The 22,596-nt window shown below is 48.0% G+C and overlaps 1 protein-coding gene across 1 annotated transcript in view; it reads left to right on the plus strand.

Annotated features, from left to right (window-relative positions):
* The window catches only part of LOC126523446 (thiol S-methyltransferase TMT1B-like), a 60,013-nt gene extending 52,341 nt beyond the window's left edge, over positions 1–7,672 (plus strand). The window contains exon 3 of the mRNA XM_050172059.3: positions 6,284–7,672. Coding sequence (XP_050028016.1) covers positions 6,284–6,517 — 234 coding nt within the window. The 3' untranslated portion in view covers positions 6,518–7,672. The remainder of the gene's footprint in view (positions 1–6,283) is intronic.
* Positions 7,673–22,596: the final 14,924 nt, after the last annotated feature.

Consider the following 22,596-nt stretch of genomic DNA (forward strand, 5'->3'; position numbering starts at 1 on the left):
TGGCGCTGAAGATTCACGTGCAGAAAACAAAGATAATGATCAATGTCCGGGCAAGAGAACAAGAATTCATGATCACAAGTCAGCCTCTAGCGTCTGTCAAGGAGTACATTTACCTAGGTCACTTATTCACAGGGAACCCTGATCATGAGAAGTAAATTTACTGAAGAATAAAAATGGGTTGGAGCGCATATGGTAGACATTGTCAGCTCCTGACTGGGAGCTTACCATTATCATTGAAAAGAAAGGTGTGCAATCGATGCATTCTGCATGTGTTAACACATGGAGCAGAAACTTGGACACTTACAACTAAGCTCGAAAACAAGTTAAGGACCGCTGAAAGAACAATGGAACGAATAATGTTAGGCGTAACGTTAAGAGACAGGAAGACAGCGGTGTGGATCAGAAAGCAAACAGGGATAGTCGGTATTCTTTTTGACATTATGAGAAAGAAATAGAGCTGGGCAGGTCATGTAATGCGTAGGTTAGATAACCGGTGGACCATCAGGGTGACAGAATGGGTGCCAAGAGAAGGAAAGCGCAGTCGAGGATGGCAGAAGACTAGGCGGGGTGATGAAATTAAGGAAATCGCGGGCGCCAGCTGGAATTGGTTGGCACAGGACAGTGGTAATTGGACATCGCATGGAAAGGCCTTTACAGTGCTCTCGCTATTCCGTGTTGCTCTAAAATGAACGCAACGAAAATCAGCTGCAGAACTTGGTACCGCATTTAATCATAGGAAATAGGTGAGCATACGCACAGAAATATATATGAAAAACTTTGGTGCCAGCTTATGAATTATGCTTTAAATTTTAGTTGAGCAATGTGAGGACCGCGATCGCTTTGACTTTGCACCTGGCTCAATCTACACTTCAGGAAGACTAATTGTTTGTCTAGTTGGTCTGGCGCTTGTTGTCGTTTGTTCCGTGCGTCTTTCCGTAATTTATTCGCGCTTGCTCTTCAAGCCAACATCACTCTACCCCTCCTAATGTCGTAGGTTTGGCCGGTCAGCTAGACCTTTCTCTTCGGTCTGGCATCCCGGCAGAATCCGTCAAATTTTAGTTGCTGTTTGCACGAAGTTTTTATCAGCGCGCTACCGACAAGAACGAGTGCGGCGTGAGCTATCATACTTGCATATACTCGACAGCCAACGCCAGGCGGCGTTGCTTCGTGTGTAGAGGAAAAGAACCAGGAAGCTTACCAGCAAGTACGCGGCCTGTAGGGTGGGCCGCACAGCAACAGAGAACGTCAGGCGGGAAGTCAGAGGAGCGGAAATAATCTGATGGGTGGCGGCAATGGAAAAGAAACCTGCTTAAGAGGAAAAAATGAAATCAGGAAAGAAATAATTTATGATAACTCAAAGGAAACCTCACTACTTTTCTAAGCGAGATCAGGATGCCTTATAACATGCACCTATAAAGCGAGATATAAGAAGGAAGAAGAAGCATCTGCTTGCTGCGGTAAAGCTAGGGAAACGATGGAGCACGTTGTATTAGATTGTGAAGACATCTGCCCAGCGGCTGATTCAGGCACCTCTGGCCGCCTTGAAGCCCGTGGGTTCAGCGAGACCAGGGGTAAAGTAAACATGTCCGCAATAGAGATTAGTAAGAGGCGATTGGAATATTGGTGGAAGAAAAGTAAGGGAAACGACAAAAAAAAAAGCGGAGACGTACAAAAGCAAAGTTCACAATAGGGGGTCAGGAAACTTGGTTGTGGGAGTTAATCGTGTTCATTTTTCTTTTTCTTTTTTTAACCAAGGTAAGACATAGGCAGTATAATAGCAAGAGCTTGGTGGCGCAACCCAGCGCTCCGTTCGAAAAGGGACGCTCGTATCGTCCATCCTTACATCCTTTAGGCTCCGCAGACGCCCAGAGGATATTTTTGTACTAACACTGCGCATAGAGCTTTCAGTAGCTCATAATATACATTTATGGATGGCATTTCTAAATATTAAAGGAGCCTACGACAACTTAGAGAATCGTTATGGAATGTTCTCAAACATGAAAGCATAGATGACGATTTCCTAAAGCTTCTGAGGGAGATATATAGAGACAACCTAGTGCAAATTGTATGGGAAGGCTGAAAATGTAATTGAGTGGTGGAAATTCCCCAAGGACTGAAGCAAGGATATCCTGCCTCTCATTGTTCACACTGTATGTGTAGGTCGTCGAAAGACAGGGAATAAGGGTTTCATTCATCCTAAATGCGTAATGTACAATTGGTGCAACAGAAGGCACTGATGGATGCGGACGACATAGTGCTACTAGCGGACGATTTAAGAGACTTAGACACTTGCGGATATGTGCGGCAACGCAGGGACAAATCTAGGCCTTAACTGTACCACAGAGAACAGGAGAATTATGATGTTTAATGAAGAGACGAGTAATTATGTGGTGTCAATTCAACAGCAAGTCAGGCCCATAGACCAGCAATAAATAAATGCCTCGGAGGACACAAACTAAGGAAAGACTTACTCAAACACCGACGAAAATCATCTGAAAATAAAGGGGAAGCGGAATGCAGAAATACTGAAACATAGAGCACTTCTTGACCACAATAAATATGAGATGGTGTGTAGAATCGTGAAAGGAGTAACGGCACCAGCGCTAAACGTTCGCAAATGTAATTATGTGCTTAATATCGGATATCTTGTCAGGGGTTGGAAGTTAACCAAAAATCGCTAGGCCGGTTGACTTAGGGAGCCCACGGTAAAACCACAAATGAGGCAGTGCAAGGTGACATGTGTTGGGCCTCGTTTCAAGTCGGAGAAGCGCAGAGCAAAGTTAGCTCTGAAGAAAGGCTCGGGAAGATGGATGAAAATAAATGGCCGGCTAAAGTACACAAGTATCTGTACTTGAAAATCGTGGCCACAGAATGGAGGAAGAGGTTAAGAAAGTCGACAACCAAGTAAAGGGTAATCGAAACTGTAAATATACAACCAGAAGTCATCAGTACAAAAGTGACAGAAGCAGGGTCAGTTAATGGGATGCAAAGCATGGAAACAAGAAAGGACCGTGGAGATTTACAAGAATTAGAAGGAAGACCTCAGGAAGGAAAACAGAAAGGGCAGTACCTTGCTGTTTGAGGCTGGAGCTGATTGTGTAAAAACAAAATCATATCGGAGCAAATATTCGCAGAGGGATGAGGCATGTGTATGATGCAACAAAAACCCTGAGACCATTCAGCAGATCCTAATTGAAAGCGAAGGAAGCCAGAGAAACGTGTAAGTAAGGTGGAGATAAGCAAGAGACATTTAGGGTATTAATGGCAAAAAGCAGGGCAGTCGTTGATACGACCGGATCCATTACAGGCATAGGTAGCGGTACAAGCTATATGGATAAGTTTTGAGGAAGCAAAAAACATAAAAGAGGGATATGTAGAGAAATGCTAGGATTAAGATCATACACAGTATACCTGATTAAGTCAAGCAGGCTATTTTTCATAGGGGATGCCGTTGAATGGTCATCATCAAGAGCGCCTGAAAGAAACCTCGTCGACCGCCGCGTCGACGCTCTGCCGGTCTGCATCGCTGCTGCGCGCTTTGCTCGAGGCAGCGATGCATTTCCGAGTCGCACCGTGGGGGCTGCGTGCCGCGCGACTCGTCGCTCGAGGCGCTTTCCGTGTGTTCGCGTGCTTCTTTCACACTCGGAAAAAACACCTTTATGTAGCCCGTATTGAGCAACAGAATGCTGTATAGGGAGTTTTTCATGTCGCTCTACAATTTTCTCATTGACACTTTTCATCTCATTATAATATTTGAGGTGTTGAATAATTAATTAAGACAAATTATTTAATGAGGTGGAATGAAAACAAAGAATAATTTCAGTATCTCCGCGCGAGGCAAACAAAATTAGCTCGCTTCTGTCCAGCTACGTGGCATTCGCGCAAACTCGCTGGAGGACACCCTGTATGTCGTATGTGCAGCTGGTGCTTTGTGAACACGTGTGCACGGGCAGCGAGCGCATGCCCCGAACAGTCAGGCTGCGCTAGAAGAGCAGGGAACGTGGTGGATGCACACGTCACACCAGCCGTAGTCTGCTTGCAAGAACGCTGCGCCTTCAGCGCAGAGGCTTGCAACACAACAGAGCTCGAACTGTACGCTTAGTGCGAAACTGCACACAGTTGCCTATTGTTAGGGGCGGGCGAAAATTCCAAGCTCTGAAACCGAATCGAATATTCATTTCACTCTACCTGTTCGTGTTCAAACAGTAGCTATTTGATATTATCAAACGCTAGAAACTAACGAAATATCTCCCGACAAGCAACTGTTCAACAAGTGCTCTTACTGTTCTCCGCTAAACAAAGCATCACAAATTATCACGAGTGAAACCACAAAATTCTTCGAGCGAATGCAGAAACACGGTGCAAGTTTTGTTTTCGGCATCACGGCGGAAGTGTACATAACGTGTAGTTGTTGCTTGTAGTCGGTCCATTAACGTTTTTGGCAGTGGTTATGCATCATTTTTATATTTTATGCTACGAAGTATCAGTTTTTTTTTTTTTTTTTTTTTTTTTTGCAACTGTCCCTTTTACGTATTTACGACACACCAGTGCATTTCAGCAGCTTTTCCTGGAAATAATTCCTGGAAAGCGTGTCTGCAATCAGGGTCTTAAAATGTTAAAAGATTGTTCGTGCTGTTTTCAATGACAGTTAGTGATCTTGTATCTAGAACTTATCCGTTGTCCTACGTAGTCAGCTGTCTTTCCTGGACTTGACTATGCAGGAATGGTAGCTACGTACAATGAAACAAATATTCCTACTCTATGTACGTGCATGCATCTGCGTTTCACGTACTATTTGATATTCTATTCGATTTTCGGTACTCACTATTGGTATTCCATTCGTATGTTCTTTTAAATCAGATTTGCCAAGCTCCGCCTATTGTGCGTATACTACATAGCTACCTGTCATTCGTACGATATGCGGCCGCCTCGCAGACTGCGGACACAGACCACGGAAAATGGCGGTCACTTTGTCCTTTCCATTGCCGCCAATACTTCGGTGTCACACGGCGCTTAGAAAAGACCTCATCGCGGACGTTGTGACGACTGAACGTTGTCGCAATTCAGCCAGTAATAACAGTTTCGTCACCGTCTACCCATCGCATCGTCGTCGTACTCAACATTAATTTTTGTTTTTGTATTTGGAAAAAAAGTTTTTCTATTTCCTGGCGGCTTTTCTTTCATACAAGAGTGTATCGTTGCTTTATATTACAGCCACGTAGTAGTGACGGCGAATAATACATCAACAAAACTGTGAATGGCGAAACTGACTTTTTATTGGGTGAACTTGTGCCCACAAAAGCAAGTCACACTGAAAGCAAAGCGATAGCGGCGAGCCCGATCGGCGAAATCGAACCTGCCGGTCAAGCGTGTGGCCTTGTATACATGAGGCATTGAAGCTTCCAGAGTAATCCCTGGTGGCCGCGTGCCTTCCAGAAAGTACTACAAAATTTGCGTCGCTCATACAATCAAATTGCACAAGCGTCGTGACAACAGGCAACGGATAGAACCAGCGATAACATTTGAGGAACTTCCGATACATGCAAGGCGCGTCCTGCTCCGAGCGATAATGTTTCACCTTTGTTATCCGGTGAAATGCGGTCGCCCGAAAAAGATAAACAGGTACGCGCGTCAGTGTTATCGGGAATGAGGCGTTGGTGTTGACATAAGGGCTTCATGGCCATTTCGGTAGCTACAGTGAATGCTGTTACCTGTGATTGCACTGTTTTATCGTTTATAAAGCACTTGTCGCGGCAAACCATACAACCATCAATTCCCACCCGGTGCCGCGCAGCCCGGCAGCGGTCCTTAATACCTGGCAGTGGGCAATGCGAAGTTGCGATCCGTCGTAGCAGTCTGCGTTTCGTTATACGCCTACTAAACGTCATAAAAGGCTAAAGTGAATACTGGCCGAGCCATAACTGAAAGAAAACCCCTAAAATTGTTTACATTTTATAGTGATCATAACTAGTTCAGAATTGTGATGAGCACAGTGTTTCTGTGTACTTTGCACATTGGACGCTGTTCAGCTACAATGAATTACTGTGCCCTTTCTGATCTCTCAATGGTTAAATCGAAATTTTGCAGTGCAGGCAGGTAAATCTGTTGTAACAGAATTACCTATGTATTTTTCTTTCGCTTCCTGGATCTGGTAGTATAATGATCGTTTTAGATTAAAGCAAAGGAATGCCGAACCCCGCCTGTGTTGTAGTCCAAAGTTGAAACCTCATTCCTCAATGCGAGAACAATATTGAGCTTATATCTACACGTGCTCATATTGCAGGGTGGTCGGCTGGTGTTCATGGAGCACGTGGCCCAGCCCAAGGGAAGCCTGGGCCGGATATTGCAGAGCGTGCTGAGCCCCCTGTGGTGTATCATCTGCTGCGGCTGCTGCCTCAACCGAGACTCGGGAGACGTCATCGAGAACGCCGGCTTCGCCGAGGTGCACTTGAACGAGACGCACGTCGACATGCCCGTCATCTTGACCCGGCATGTGTACGGTTACGCTGTGGCCTAGGAAGCGGCCCGCGGTGGCCGACGACGCGCATAGGCTGGGCGTTTCACTGATGCAGTATTATAGTGCCGTCCTTTCCATTGGCGACAGTTCTTTTTTTTTTCGGGGGGGGGGGGGGCGGAAGGTAGGCATAACTTACGTAATGAACCTCTACGAATTCAGCCCATGTACAAAGGACAATAGCGAACCTTTTTATCGTTTAATATCCTATAAGTCTAGCTCTTGCGCACTTGTTTATCTTGAAATCTGTCCGCGAAACCTTCCATGAGGTAAACGTTGTTTTCCTTTTTCTATTTTCCTTCTTCTTTTTTTTTTTGGCGGAGGCTATCTTAGCTGATTGGCAGACAGTGCCACAATAGTTCCCCTTGTGTTATTTTTTTTTTGTCTTGTCTTGTCTTCTTTTGGTTCGTCGCGCTACTTTTTATGAATATATCCAAACGTTGGGGAAATGGAATACATCGCCTTATAAGCCGTCGGTTACTGCAGTGAACGAGAAGAGGGACCGAGAGTCCCCATTTTCGTTAGGCACGATCATATCAAGCTAACTCGTCGATACCTACAACTTACACGTGGTTATTAAACATTCTCGCAAGCAGTGCCTCCATTATGCAGGTTAAATAGCATGTGCCCGAAATACAACATAAACTCTGCTGCAATATATATCTTCACAGAAAGTGCCCGTCATTTATGTCACATGTCACATTTATGTCTTTTTTCACTGAGATGCTTGCTTTATACAGACAGATTTCTGCTCCCTTATGACATTCTTATGACACCCTTGTGGCCGCACCCTTATACAGACACCCTTACCTCAGCGCTAATGTCGACATTAGCGCTGAGGTAAGGGTGTCTGTAGCGTAAAAAGCTGCTGTGATTTCTTTAGTCCTTTTTTATTCGCTATGACGGGAAGGTGACAAAGCGACATGTGTGTGTGGGCCTTTTGGTCTCTTTCTAAATCGTTTTCCCGTGGAGCGGCCCTTGTTTTTTCTGTACCGAGTGTTGTCTTTGTCTCTCTCTTTTTCTAGCTTACTGCTGGTCAACTTCCTTTCGCATGCCTTTCAGAACCGGTCATGTAACATGAAGTTTGTATAAAGTATCTGCTTCATACCGACCGTGTATATTCTCTTACAAATAAAGTGGAGTCCGTGCTCTTCCTTACAGGGGAGGTCATGATTGTCTGTTGCGGCGCGATCGGAGATCATTGTTCGAAACGCGTTCTGTTCTGTTGCTACGACGTCAAAAAATGGGCAGTATGCAAAATTTGCGACAACGGGAGGGAGGAGCAGTCAATCGGCAAGCGGTGAGCTCCCCGGAAGCTTACGTCCCTCGTTTGTCGTCTGCTTGCAGACAATATACTACCAAACGCAATGTTTCTCGTCGTCCAACGAATAAAATCTTCATATAAAAAACGCATTATTTTAATCAAGCATAAACACGTTCTGAAATAGTAACACGTATGACTACTACAATTTATAACTATTAGTTTCTCTGCGTCGTCCCTAGGTGGTGTCGCGCACAGCGAGAAAAAAAAAGAAGAAACGACGGGAACAGTGACGCGCTTTTGAAGAGGCAACAGCATTCCACTGGCTCGTTGGCACCCGATGACGGGGTCGAGTTCATTGCAAAACCAATGCACCGTTCGTTTCTAGGAACAAAAGCGACGCTAGAATTCGCTTTCTGCCATTTGTTCAAACGCATTTCGCATCTCCATCCGCTCTGCTTCCTCCTGAGCAACGCCAACGCAACAACTGAAGCCCCCATTGCAAGCGCCATTTTTTCGTATTATACTATGGATTGGATCCGAACATGCCATTCCGCAGACGGGGTCCCCGTTTGGATCCAATCCAATCCATCAGACGTACCATGCGAAGCCGGTCTCGTAGCGAGCGCATGACCGCTCCAACTTCATACCTCGCGTCGCGTTCTGCTCCTAGCAGACGACGTGATCGGTTGCAAAATGATTGACAGGAGCGTGTCGTCATTTTGACGTCACTAAAGACGTGGCCGCGCTCCGCGCCCGACAACGTTGGCGCGGCCTCGGCCAATCGCGCGCGGCGCCACCGAACGCACGCTCCGAACGAAGACCACACTGCAAAATAATTTACACCCTTAAAAGTCAAAAACGGTGTAAATGTGTCTATAACTCACACCCTTAGGGGGTGATTCATATAAGGGACACCCTACGGGTGTGAGTTATAGGCATTTACACCCTTTTTCAATTTTAAGGGTGTAAATTATTTAACAGTGCATGCCGCGTGTGAACTTGAAGACGACGTACAGGGTGTTTTACTTGAATTGAAGGAAACAGAAAAAAATGCAAATGCCACGTAGCTGAACAGAACCAAGGTAATATTGTTTGCCGTTGCGTGAAGATATTCAGATTACGTTTTGCATTGCGCCCGACTAGATAATGTCGTAGTTAATTCATCCGCTTCTCAAACATTATACTTAAATGGAAAGTGTCAATCAGAAAATTGTACAGCAACATGAAAAACTACCGACACAGCTTTCTGTTGCTCAATACGTGCAACATAAGAGTGTTTTTACCCCGAGCGTGAAAGACGCCCGCCAATACACGCATTGTGCCTCGAGCGACCGGTGGGCCGGCAATTTCGCGTGCATTTACGGGCTTCTTTCACGAGATTCCGAGATTGGGCGCACGCTTTCTCGAAGCGCGGCCGAGCCTGCAAGCGCCTCTCAATTGCAGCAGAACTGTGGGCTCACCATCGAGTGCAGCCGTCCGCTCGTCTTACACGCGCGGCAGTTGTCAGCAGATCAGCCATTCCCGGCTCGCGCCCGGCGATGAAAGCTGTTGGCGCGGTCCTGTTTAGTTATTTATTATTATATGTGTATTCAGTTTTCCTACAGTACACTGCTTGTATCATCGCGCGAATTTTCAATCTCGAAGGTCTGCACGCCACTTGGCGTGAAAGCTGTGAACTAAAGGCGATGTCCGGAATTGCTGGATACTTAGACTATTTTTTTGCATTCCGCTTGATTACACAATTAGCCTATATTGATTAATCAACTTCTCAAGTATTATAACCAGATGAAAAGTGTCAATGGAAAAATTGCAGAGCAACATGAAAAACTCCCGGTCTAGCTTTCAGTTGCTCACTAGATGCTACTTAATGAGTGTTTTTCCAAGCATGAAAGAATTCCGCGAATACACGAAAAATTGCAGCGCGACTGACCACTCGCGGCACATTGCGTGTATTCGCGGGCTTCTCATGTTTGGGAAAACATTGTTATGTAGCGCGATTTGAGCAACAGAAAGCTGTATCGGAAGTTTTTCATGTTGCTCTACAATTGCGGCATTGCGCACTTTCATGTAGCTATAATATTTGAAAAGTCGATTAATCAATTTAGGCCAATTATGTAATTAGGCAAAATGCACAAGATAATGAATCTCCAAGCGAGTGCCTTGGTTCTATCCAGATACATGACATTCGCGAATTTTTAACGTTCGGCTCAAGCTACGCGGGACAACCGCGGTGTAACTCCGCGCGTGTCGTAGTCACGTTGCACGTGTTTGCAGCCCAGCGACGAGCCTGGGCGCGAGGCTGCTGCGACAAGCTAAAAGCAATAGAATTGGAAACAAGGTATCAACAGCTTTGTAACAGAATGTGTTCATTTTGAAGTCTTAGAAATTTTTAAAATGTATTACTGAACCGAATGAAGAACAATTTCACATAATTCCTCGTAAACAACATCCAACCGTATTTCGTTGCGATCGACCTATGACAAGAAGCCTGGCTAGCCTGCACGGCATAGCACGCTATATATGAAACGGAGTCCTGAAAATGACAGGCATGTCATTAAGCTGTGTAAATACATACAACACTCAGTGCCTCCAATCCTCTGAAATAGTTGGTTCACAAAAGTCTACGTTTACTTGCGCATTAACGTTGTGTTGAATAATCACTGTGGTATTAAGCCTCGTGTTGACCCTTACTTTTGACAAGCTATCTGCTGTCCATATTTTGTTTATAGAAGAATTGGCAGATTTAACGTTGCGCTGAATGCATCACGGAAGGGCGATGATGATCGATTTATGATCATTAATTAACATCTCCTTTGCAATGGGGTGGTGACAAATAGTCACCTAGCCTGCTTGAGGTATCAGCTTTGCTACACATGCTTTTCTTTTATAGCATTTTATTGCGATAGCAATTATGTGGACACAGCAAGCACATATGGACGCCGTTGCCGTGTTGTTCCGTATAAATTCCAAACAGGATGACATCGCCGCCGCGCCACGTACGCTTAATGCCCGAGGGTCCCCCGATGAACGCGGCTGAATCTCGCCCGCGCGAGGGAGGGAGGAGGGCATGTCGCGCGCGAGGCGCGGGGGTGACGCGAGAGAGGGGAGGAGGGTTCTCGTAAAGCGGCCACCGCATCTTGAATGTGATCTGCGGCGTGGGCAAAGTGCGCGCCCGTGCTGGCCTCATCTTCAAAGCGATCTGCCATGTTGGCAAAGTGTGCCTAGTGCCCGTAGCTTCGTATGCGCTGTGCTTTCGACGTTTCGCTCGCTTCTGATGCCGCGATTCCTCGCACCAGCGTTCTCACAGCGATTTTCCGCGGTCATCGAGCGAGATGTGTTCGTGTTTACTGCGTGCGCGAGACACCATGCTTGTTAATTTAGTTAGCAAACGAATCTTTACGAGTTTATACGACCGATAAAACTACTATTGTTACTTCGTATAGATATCTAGTAATTTGCTATCGCAATAGATGCTTCGCATTTAGGGCGAAACTGCGATCGGCCGTATAAACTACTATGATCGGCCGTATAAAGTTGTAACCATTCGCTTACTAACTAAATTAACAAGCACGGTGGCACGCGCGCACAGGTAAACATGAACACATCTCACTCGGTGACCGCCGAAACTCGCTGTCAAAGTGAAGCAGCAGCGAGCGAATTGACCGTCGTGTTGTCTCTCGCTTCAACGCGACCTAAACGTCGACAGCATAGGGCATACAACGCTACCGGTAATCGGCGCATGCACTTTGTCCACAGCGCAGATCGCTTTCAAGATACGGCGGCCACGGGGCCGCAAGGTAACCAGCCGCTGCTGGAGTAAAACGCCTCTCTTCATCGCCTCCACCCCCCCGTTCCGTGCTTCTGTGAAAGACTACTTTCCGTGAAAGAAAGCATTCCCAAGCCAGATTCCCATTTAACGATGAAATGCTGATATCGTACGAAGAATATCGAACGTTGAAAATAAATAAATCTAGTAGCACATTCTGTGTACACACTTTTCAGGAGCAGATCCATGTTTCAGGTACAAATCCATGGTTCGGTCCACGTTAGGGAGCCTTTTCCAAGAGCAGCATGCGCGTGCTTAGCACGTGGTTCTTCTAAACTAATTTTGCTGTGGCCTTCTCTGACTTCCACGAAGCCCATGTCACCCTGCACTGCCTCGTCAACGGTTTTGCCGTGGGCTCCCCATGCCAACCTGCCTACCGATCTTTGGTTAACTCCCAACCCCGACAAGATATGCGATTTTAAGCACATAATTACATTGGCGAACATTGGCGCTTGCACCATTAATGCTTTCCGGATTCCACGCATCATCTCATATTTATTGCGAATTTATTGCGACCCCAAAGTGCTGCATGTTTCATTATTGCTGCATTGCGCTTCGCCTTTATTTTCAGACCTTGGTCGGTGTTTCAGTCTTTCCATTGTTTATGTACACGCGGAGGTACTTATATTGTTACGCGCTATTCCCGCGCACTGAATCACGCATCCTGCCGAACATGGAAGAATGCGGGAGTATGGGTATGACTTGCTGCTGAATTGACACCGCGTAATTACCCGTCTCTTCATTAAACATCATATTTCCCTATTCTCCGCGCTATCTTTAAAGCCTAGATTAGTCGCTGCATTGGAAACACATATTCGGAAGTGTCTCTAAATATCTTGCATTGTCCGCCAGTAGCAATATGTCGTCCGCATACATCAGTTCGGGGACCTTCTGTTCCTGCATTTGTCCATTACGCATGTACCCTGAATCAAACCCTTATTCGCTGTTTTCTAGTCGTCTTTCGACGCCCTTCACATAAAGCGTAAACGATCATGGAGACCGAGGACATCCTGGGTCTCCATGTTCATGGGGAATTCCTCAGTCCGTGGGGAATTTCCACCACTTCGTTATATGTTCAGCCATCCCATGCAATTTGTACTAGGTTGTCTCTATACATCTCTCTCAGAAGCTCCAGGAAATCGTCATCTATGCTTTCGCGTTTAAGAATATCCCATGACAATTCCCTGTCTGCGCTGTCGTGGGGTAATCTAGAAATGTTTTCTATAAAGGTATACTTAGCACCTTTTTCAATCATCTCACGCCGTCCAGCCGGAATTCGCTCTGAGCACTCGCTTAGTGTCACGTGGTGAGGAGCGCCGCCGGCAGCGTTCGAGGCGTCGCACCTCGGCGACGCACGAGATGAAACGGAAGCAAAATCGTCGGCGTTTGTCAGTGCTCAAAAATAGGATTCCATGTTTCTTGACGACTACCGTCCATTCTGCTCAGACCAGTGTGTGCACACACTTGTCTGAGCTCAGCAGCCAAAGCCGGAATGCTGTCCTCTCCAACAGAGCCGACTGCGCGGAGCGTGACTGGCTTAGTCGCGTTTGCAGCAAAACGCACGTCTCTGGAGGCCTCAATGTCCACGAGCGAGCGTTTTATTGGCGTCGTCACAGTGACGGCGGTAAGGAGCCTCGAGCACCCACGTAATTGCAACCGCAACAAATTAATATACAATGTATTCTTTTCAACTTGTAGCCTACCATGGTTGTTGACAACAGTCTGTGTACAATCTCTAAACATGCATGGATGGACACTATGGAGAATTACGGCGTGTATTTATTTTCTCGACTGCTGTATGGCAATTGCTTAAATAGACAAATTTATACCACATTGAAGCAGAACTATTAAATTGTTGCAGTACTGCGCTGAAGTGCGCTGGCAGGTATGCATATAATTGAACTTTAAGGGAACATCCCTAAAAACAGCGCGATGGCGAGAGGAGACAAAGGCGGCGCTTGTGTTTGCCATCTCTAGCTTGAGCACGGTGAAGCGCGATAGATGGGGCAATGGCGAAACAGGTAGGACAAGTGCTACCGAACTGTGAACTGTGAACCGGTGTTAATAGAAAATTCTGGATCTGAAATGTGGGTTATCGGGGCGTCGCTGGCACTACTAAACAAAGAAAAAGAAGCCTGATTTATGGGTTCCTACAGCTAAGCTGGTTCATTCACGTCTGTTTTGTTCTTCATGCCTCTTGTGCCAGTTGTTCGCAGTTGACAGCGTAAACATGCTTCCCTATTATCACGTTTCATGAAGAGACCATGCACGCGTTGTATGCAATTTTTTGCCCCATCGCCATGTTATTTCGCGCCTGCTCTTTTTGTTGCTCGTGTCTGGGTGTCTTGCGCCCATGCGCGCGTTGTCGTGCTGCGGCAAAACCTTTCCAATAAACTTTCACGCTCGTCCTGTGGGTTTCACCTCACTTTGTTCCGTTTATCGCGCTTCACCGTACACTAATCTGCATCGCCAACTGGCCCAAATATTCTAGGGCTCTATAACGTAAAGCTATTCCAAACTTTTCTATTCCAATTCTGCAATCAGTTCTCCCCGATTAGTTAAAAACTTTCTGGCCTACCCCCACTTCGCCTGTCTGTCACGCGACGTCATGAAAACCGTGATAGCTACCAATCTGATATGATGCGTGCACAATGATTATGCATGGTTCGACTGAACAAAAGAAAAACAATTACTTCTGATTCGACGCCTTCTCATCAATAACCCTCTGCTATTCGTCAAAATGTTTCAGGCTGCACCCACATCACCTTTCTGTCACTAGACGTCACAAAACAGCGAAAACTAATTGCGTCAAAGTAACGTGTACGCCTTAAAGACGCATTAATTCGCCGAACAAAACAGAAAATTTTTGGAATAGCGTGAGATCGCCCCGTTCGGAAAGAAATGAAAGATGGCTGCCGCCGATCGCTCGGGCACTGGTTACTCGCACCTCCCGCAGAGCATGGGTTTATTTGCGCACAATAAAACTTTTTCCGTGGCCGTGTAACGTTTTCGAGAACTTTCGGCGCGTTTATGACCTCGCTCTGCCAACTCTTCTTTGCTTAGGATCCGTCTCGGTGACATTTTTATCTGTCCGTTGCACGCCGCCGCGATTTTAGACAACCCACCGCAACCTAAGTAAGGCAAAGCGGACTAATCCCAGACGCCGGCGCCACCCTCTTTATCCCGTTAATCTATTTTCAGTGTGCTGTCTCGGCCCCATAGAAACCCTCTCCACCTGAGCGTGATCCTCTCCTGTTGTAAGCTACATAGATAAGAAAAACCGCTCAATGTAGGCAATGTTATTCGTTGTGAACGCAAACAAAAGTAACCTCCCATAAACGAGGAGAAAGTTTGATTGAGGTGTTCAGGCAACGCTGCGGTTACCGCCCGATGCTTGCGTCAGCGGTTACGTAAATTTGACGTCAGGAGATTGGATTAAAAACATACTGGAATAGTGTTAGGTTATGGAGCCCTTAATCTTCTGTAGAGTACTGTAGTCACACTCGTGTATTTTAGCGCTGAATTCTTCGAATTCCCGTGTTTCCTCTTTTTACCAGGTAAAGACCAGTCCTTAGACGTCGTAAAGCCTGAAAAGGAGGAGATACTCTTTGTCGCTGGCACTCGAGTTTTTCTTGTAGAGGACACCCTTTCGGAGGCAGAAGGTCGAGAGACTGCGAGAAATGTGTCGTGGATTGTAGCAATCTTGCCTTCTAGGTGATCGATGAGAGGGCGTATTTCGGCGTCCTCGCGCTGTCGTGTGATCAGGTCAGATGCGGTGAGGGCCCCAAGGAATGCGTCGTCTTCGTCCATGTCCTTATCGCAAGTTTTGACGGGAGCGCGCGACAACGTGTCCGCATCTTCGTGTTTGCGGCCCGATTTGTAGACGATGGTAACATCGAACTCCTGCAGACGGAGACTCCATCGAGCAAGTCGCCCGGACGGGTCTCGTAAGTTGGCTAACCAACACAAGGATTGGTGGTCTGTCACCACCTTGAAAGGGCGACCGTAGAGATAAGGCCGAAATTTCATGATGGCCCACACAACCGCTAGACACTCTTTCTCGAAAGTGGAGTAGTTGATCTCGGCACGTGAAAGGGTGCGACTGCCGTAAGCGATCACTCGCTCGACGCCTTCCTGGTGTTGAACGAGTACAGCGCCAAGACCGATGTTGCTTGCGTCGGTATGCACCTCGGCGTCAGCGTCCTCGTCAAAGTGAGCGAGCACGGGTGATTCCTGCAGGCGCTGCCGTAACTCGGTGAAAACTGCGTCCTGCTCATCCGTCCAAACGAAGGGTGTGTCTTCTCGCGTGAGGCGTATGAGTGGTTCGGCAATCCGTGAGAAATTAGCGATGAAGCGACGATAGTACGCACACAGACCGAGAAAGCGGTGTACTGCTTTCCTGTCACGAGGAGTCGGAAAAGCAGCAACAGCAGATGTTTTGTCTGGGTCAGGCTGGACGCCGTCGGCGTTCACGACATGACCGAGAAACTTCAGCTCTTCGTAACCGAAGTGACACTTTTCTGGCTTTAGTGTGAGATTAGCGGAGCGGAGCGCCTCAAGTACCGCCTCTAAACGCTTCAGATGTTCTTCGAAGGTCGCCGCAAATACGACGACGTCATCTAAGTATACTAAACAAATGTTCCACTTCAGACCCGTCAGAACAGTGTCCATCATTCTCTGGAATGTGGCCGGTGCAGAGCACAGGCCGAATGGAAGCACTTTAAATTCGTGCAGTTCATCCGGGGTAACAAAGGCAGTTTTTTCGCGATCTCGTTCGTCAACTTCGATTTGCCAATATCCACTCTTCAAATTTATGGATGAAAAATATCTGGTTCGCCGCAGTCGATCTAACGAATCATCGATCCGGGGAAGCGGATAAACGTCTTTTTTTTTTTTGTGACGTTATTCAACTTTCTATAGTCAACACAGAATCGAAACGTTCCGTCTTTTTAACGAGGACCACCGGCGACGACCAAGGGCTTTTGGATGGTTGTATGACGTCATCGTCAAGCATTTCTTTCACTTGTGCATTAATCACGTCGCGCTCTTTCGCCGATACGCGATAAGGCAGTTGTCGTATGGGACGAGAATCGTCATACGTGATTATTCGGTGTCTCGTGATGGGCGTCTGGCGTACCTTAGAAGAAGATGCAAAGCACTCCTTGAACCGAAGTAGCAACTCGCGCAGCGCTTTTTGCTTTTCCTCCGAAAGGTCTGAATGGATGTCGATATTGCTGAGTGTCTGAGCTGGGTTGTCCTTTGTCATAGACGCAAAGCATTCAGCAAAGTCTGCTATGGGCTCAGCAAAAGCGATAGTAGTACGACGAAACAGGTGCCGATGTTCCTGGCTGGAGTTCGTCACGAGGAGCGCAGAATGTCCACCTCGAAGCATAATGAGACTGCGGGCTGCACATACACCATGAGTCAGCATAAGGGAGGAATTTCCCTCTGCAACAGCTTCACCGTCACGCAGATCGTCGCATACGACCCCTACCAGGACGCTTGCGCGTGGTGGTAAAGTTACACTGTCGGCGTAAACCCGAAGCGCGTTACGTCGACAGTTGTCGCGGCTGTTCGCTGCTCTCTCTCTGTTGAAAAAGTCACTGTGCGCTCCCGGGGGCCTATAATGGCACCATACTCCCGCAGAAAGTCGACGCCCAAGATGAGGTCCCGAGAACAATCGCGGAGTATAAGGCAGTTGGCTGGAAACGTACACCCACGAATTCGTACTCTGACCGTGCACATGCCCAACGGTGTTACGATATGCCCGCCAGCAGTACGAATTTGCGTTCCAGACCAAGATGTGACGATTTTTCTAAGTTCCGTCGCTAGTTTTCCACACAAGATTGAGTATTCGGCACCCGCGTCCAATAACGCACTAACGTGGCGGCCGTCGAGCACAACAGGCATGTCTAGCGAGAGTCTGTCGCTGAGTTCGGCTGCTGTCGTCGCTTAATCGTGCTGAACAGACCGTGCTCGCGTCGATGGGAGGTCTTCGGAAGGGCGATTATCAGCGGCCTCGCCCCCGAAGGTCGCTGTTCTTAGTTTTTCCGGCGAGGGCTTGGCGATCGTCCTTGCGCTGCCATTGGAGGGCTTCTAGGGGCTGGGGAAGATCGCCTGGGGGACGGCGAGCGCGACTGCCGCCGCGGGAACAGTGGCATACGCTGCCGATCGCCCTAGGCCTTTCGCCATATCTGGGCCTTGGTGAATCCGCGGCAAAACCTTGCAGTCTGAGGCGGCGGTATGGGCACTTGCGGTATACGTGACCGGCTTCTCCACAGTGATAGCACAGAGGCCTTCTGTCCGGGGTACGCCAGACGTCAGATTTCCTTTCAAGCGGGCGCCGGTCCTCCATACGTTGGATCGGTTGCACTGATGGAAGCGGCGGGACGTATGACGCGGCGTAAGACGTGGCGGCGATGAAGTGGGTCGGAGCGCGGACAGGGACTCGCCCCAAAACTTCCGCATACGACGGCCGCTGCACCTGTGCTGTCACAGGTGGCGCATTGCTGCTTGGAAGGGGACCTTGGATCGCTTGCTGCACTTCACTTCTCACGAGGGCAGAAATGGAACCGAGCGTGGGCTGAGGCGGCCAGCTGAGCCGTTGAAGCTCATCACGCACCACAGAGCGGATAAGGTCTCGGAGAACGTCCAGGTTTCCAAAGGCGACAGCGTCCGTCAGTGAAGCAGCATTCGCGTGCCTGTCATATGTAGCTGAGCGCTGGCCCGAAGCTGAAGTAGCGTTCATTTGCCTTTCATAGAAAGCTGAGCACTGGTGTAGCATTTTTTTCCATCGTGGTGGCTTCAGTTAAGAATTCAGCCACAATCTTCGGCGGGCTTCGAACCAGACCAGCAAATAGCTGTTCTTTCATTCCCCGCATCACATAGCGCAGCTTCTTTTCCTCTGACATGGTAGGGTCAACCCGACGGAAGAGGTGCGTCATATCCTCTGCGTACGACGTCAGGCTCATTCGGCAGATGAATTCGGAATTGGAGCGCCCGCTCGGCTCGTTCGCGGCGATCAGCACTAGTGTATGTCTCCAGCAAGGCACGGCGGAACTTGAGCCACGATTTGAGGAGCCCTTCTCGGTTCTCGTACCAAGAGCGAGCACCGTCCTCCAAGCTGAAGTAGACGTTTCTCAACTTCGCCGCGTCGCTCCATTCGTTTATCTCGGCCACGCGCTCAAACTGGGCTAACCAGTCTTCAACGTCCTCGAAGATATCCCCGTGGAACACTTTCGGCACTCGGAGATTCTGAAGCAGGTACTGAGTTGCCGTTGTGGCCGTACCTTGCACAACGGTCGATAGAGAGGTCGATGTTCCTTCCATATTGGTCCGTGGGGTCGTCGATGTTGCTGCGGAGAGATGATCAAGCTCCGGAGGCAATCCTCGGATTCTCCTGCTGGCCCGGTGAACAGAGGTGTCCACTAGTATGGGGCTGGTACTCCTGCTACCAGGAGGGGTTTGTGGTATCGGATGAAGCGTACCCCGCACCTCCACCAGTTTTGTCACGAAAAGACAATTAAAGATGTACCCGGCGTCGACGAGACAGACAGTTCTACAAGATGGATGGATGGATGGATGGATGGATGGATGGATGGATGGATGGATGGATGGATGGATGGATGGATGGATGGATGGATGGATGGATGGATGGATGAAAAACTTTATTAGGGTCCTTTAGGACGCGCACTAGCGCGCAGCGGGCCGCTCCCACGTCGAGACAGAGAGGCCGAGCCTCTCCGCCGCGTCGCGGGCCCGTTGGACAGCCCATAACTGTTCTTCGAGGTTGCGGCTGTGTAGCACCGCATCCCAGCGTGAAGAAGTGTTGCTTTCATCGCCGCGTAACGCGGAACATCGCCAGAGCATGTGAGGTAAGTTCGCTAAGTCATTGCATAGTGCACATGCATTTGTGGTCTGAATTTCGGTGTACGTCTTGTGAAGAAGTAAGGGGTTTGGGTATGCACCCGTCTGTAGAAGCCTTAGTGTCAAAGCCTGAGGTCTATTGAGTTTGCAATGTGGGAGGGGGTAGATCCTCCGAGCCAAGTCAAAGTGCTTAGTAATTTCGGTGTACGAGGAAGGAGAGTCCCGATTGTCAGTACCCCCAGCGTCACGCTGCCCGGTAGCTACGCGGTTGATGATCCCTCGCGCAGCTTCGTGTGCCGACTCATTGAGGTTGGGCGGGGCACCCTCGATCTGTCCCATGTGGGCTGGAAACCAGATCAATGTATGTGGCTTGATCTCCTTGCTTCCTAGTATCCCTAGGGCCAGCTCGGATATGGTTCATTTGGCAAATGCCCTAACAGCTGATATCGAGTCACTGTAGATTGATGTTCTCTTGTCGTCCAATAAGGCAATCGCTATTGCAGCCTGCTGTGCGATCTCAGAGCACGTCGTCCGAATCGAGATTGCGTTCGTTATTTGCCTTTCATGATCTACGCTAACTACAACGAAGGCCTGTCCGTCGGCGTAGCGCGGAGCGTCTACGAAACTGTTCTCCGAAGCCCGTTCACGAGCCTTTTTCAGTAGAGCCTTCGCGCGCGCCCGACGTCTTCGCACGTTGTGTTCTGGATGGACGTTTCGTGGGATCGGGGCGACAGTGATGCGGTCTCGCTGGTCTCGAGGGATGCTCCAGAACTTTGTTTTGATTACTGTAGGGGGAACGCCCAGCTCCTGTAAGATGTGTCTTCCAGCTTGTGTGATAGATAGCCTGACGAACTGGGCCCTCTCCTGTGCTTCCGCTATTTCCTGTAGCGTGTTATGCATGCCAAGTTGAAGTAAGCGTTCCGTGTGAGTGTATACGGGGAGGCCGAGAGCTCTCTTGATTGCCTTCCTGATTAATGCGTTGAGCTTATTTCGCTCCGATCTTTGCCAGTTGTGCATGGTCGCGACGTAAGTGAAATGACACATTACGAACGCATGTACCAATCTCACGAGGTTATCTTCTCCGAGGCCTTGCTGCCGGTTGGCCACTCTTCTGATTAGTCTGATGGCATTGTCCTTCTTCTTAGTGAGTCGCAGCACTGTCTGGTTGTTTGAACCACTCGACTCAACCATCATGCCGAGAATCCGGATAGCATCCACCCTCGGAATATATCCTCCGTAATTTGTGCGCAGTTTTATGTCGCATTCGGAGAGTGGCTTCCATCCCTTTGGTTTCGGGCCTCTGCGCTTGGGTCGGTAAAGTAGCAGTTCCGACTTGTGCGGTGAGTAACGAAGGCGCGTGGACTCAAGGTATCTCTCGGTAGCATCAATCGCCTCTTGCAGGGCCGTCTCTACCTGTCCGTCACTACCTCCCGCACACCAGATGGTAACGCCGTCTGCGTATATGGTATGACTGATACCGTCGATAGCAGAGAGTGTCCTGGATAGACCAATCATGACGAGGTTAAAGAGGGTTGGGTATATGACTGCACCTTGTGGCGTCCCCTTAGACCCCAGCTTGATCATGTCTGAAGTCAGGTTCCCGATCTTAAGGGTGGCTTCTCTGTCTCACAGGAAAGACCTCGTGTAGGAATGAAAGTGCATCCCCAGGTTAAGGCTCGAGATTGTGTTTAAAACGCACGAGTGCGCAAGATGGCGTACAAAAACTCAAGCCGGCGTCCTCAGCGTCTTCTTCTTCAGCGCCCACCTCTTGCCGAGCGCGCGTTCCAGTCACTTCTTTCTCAGCGCTGGCTCGTGACACCTAGTGGCAATATATATATATATATATATATATATATATATATATATATATATATATATATATATATATATATATATATATATATATATATATATGCACTTGAAGAAACTTCGTGTGACCTCGACGAACTGCGCGCTGAAGTGGCGGTGTTATATCAGCATATACAAGACGTCATATTAAGAGACAGTTCAACTTCACAGGCTGAGGCCTCTTGGTGGTATAATCTTTGTTCGTGTAATTGTCGCATGCTTGGTTATCACGAATACTGCTTCGCCATTCTGCCAAAACTTCAGCACCCTGTCTCTCTTTTTTCTTTTTCTGTAATTTCGAGTATGAGCACTGCTGCGCATGACTGTCTATTTCGAGTCAATGCAGCTTGGCGTCATTTCGATTACTGAGTGAATTATAGTGTTTTCCAACTATCATGCTGAAAAACTTAAATAAAGAGCAGTTGCGTTACTCGAAGAAAGCCTAGTAGAGTGGAGTAGCCGCCAGTAATCCATTCGTTACTGAGATTTAATTCGGTAATCGCAAATAACTATCTAACTCGAGAAGTGATGTCCTAATTATCAAAGTGTGAATGAGGCATTTGTAGGCACTCCAGAATGACATCGAACTGCGGTGTTTTCAGCGATGTACTAATTACGTAGAATTTTTTCCGACTGGCAAAGAAACTTGACGGAGTTTGAAACATACCACGTGAGTGCACGCCAACCCGCATCATAAAGCAGTATCCTCGCATAACCTCATTGAAAGCAACTGCACTGCCTGTCGCAAACCCAAACAGACAGCGCATCACCTTGATAATGCTGAAGGGGCACCAAAAGCAGGTTTCGCGGCTTCGCAGCTATTCCTTCCTCTCATTTCTACGCCACACTTATTACCCCTCTCTCAAGGCTTACTGATCACATCGATAATAAAAGCCCCTTGATAACGTGGCCAAAGCGCCGCTCTAACTACGCACGAAATGCGAGACTGACTGGACAGCCTGGCTCAGTTCCGGGGACGTCGACCGACAACTTGAGCTGGTGGACTGGGCGGAAAAGGCCAAGCAGGCCCAGGGCCTTACTTGAGCCCTAACCCTCAGCCACGTCCCTCTTTACCCTTCCCCCTTTCAATAAAGTTTATTACCACCACCAAATGCGAAAAGCAATGTAACAGGCATAGAATCTCGGCTTTCTTCGCATCGCATCGAAAGAGTGCGCGCGAAGCTATATTTCGCGCCAGAAACTTGCTTCGGACCAAGGCCAAATTAAAGTGGCCGTCTTATTTTTCATGAAAGTGTATAAGTGCTGCAAAAACAGGTT

Source organism: Dermacentor andersoni, chromosome 6, assembly GCF_023375885.2.
Source record: "Dermacentor andersoni chromosome 6, qqDerAnde1_hic_scaffold, whole genome shotgun sequence".
Taxonomy (NCBI): Eukaryota; Metazoa; Arthropoda; class Arachnida; order Ixodida; family Ixodidae; genus Dermacentor; species Dermacentor andersoni.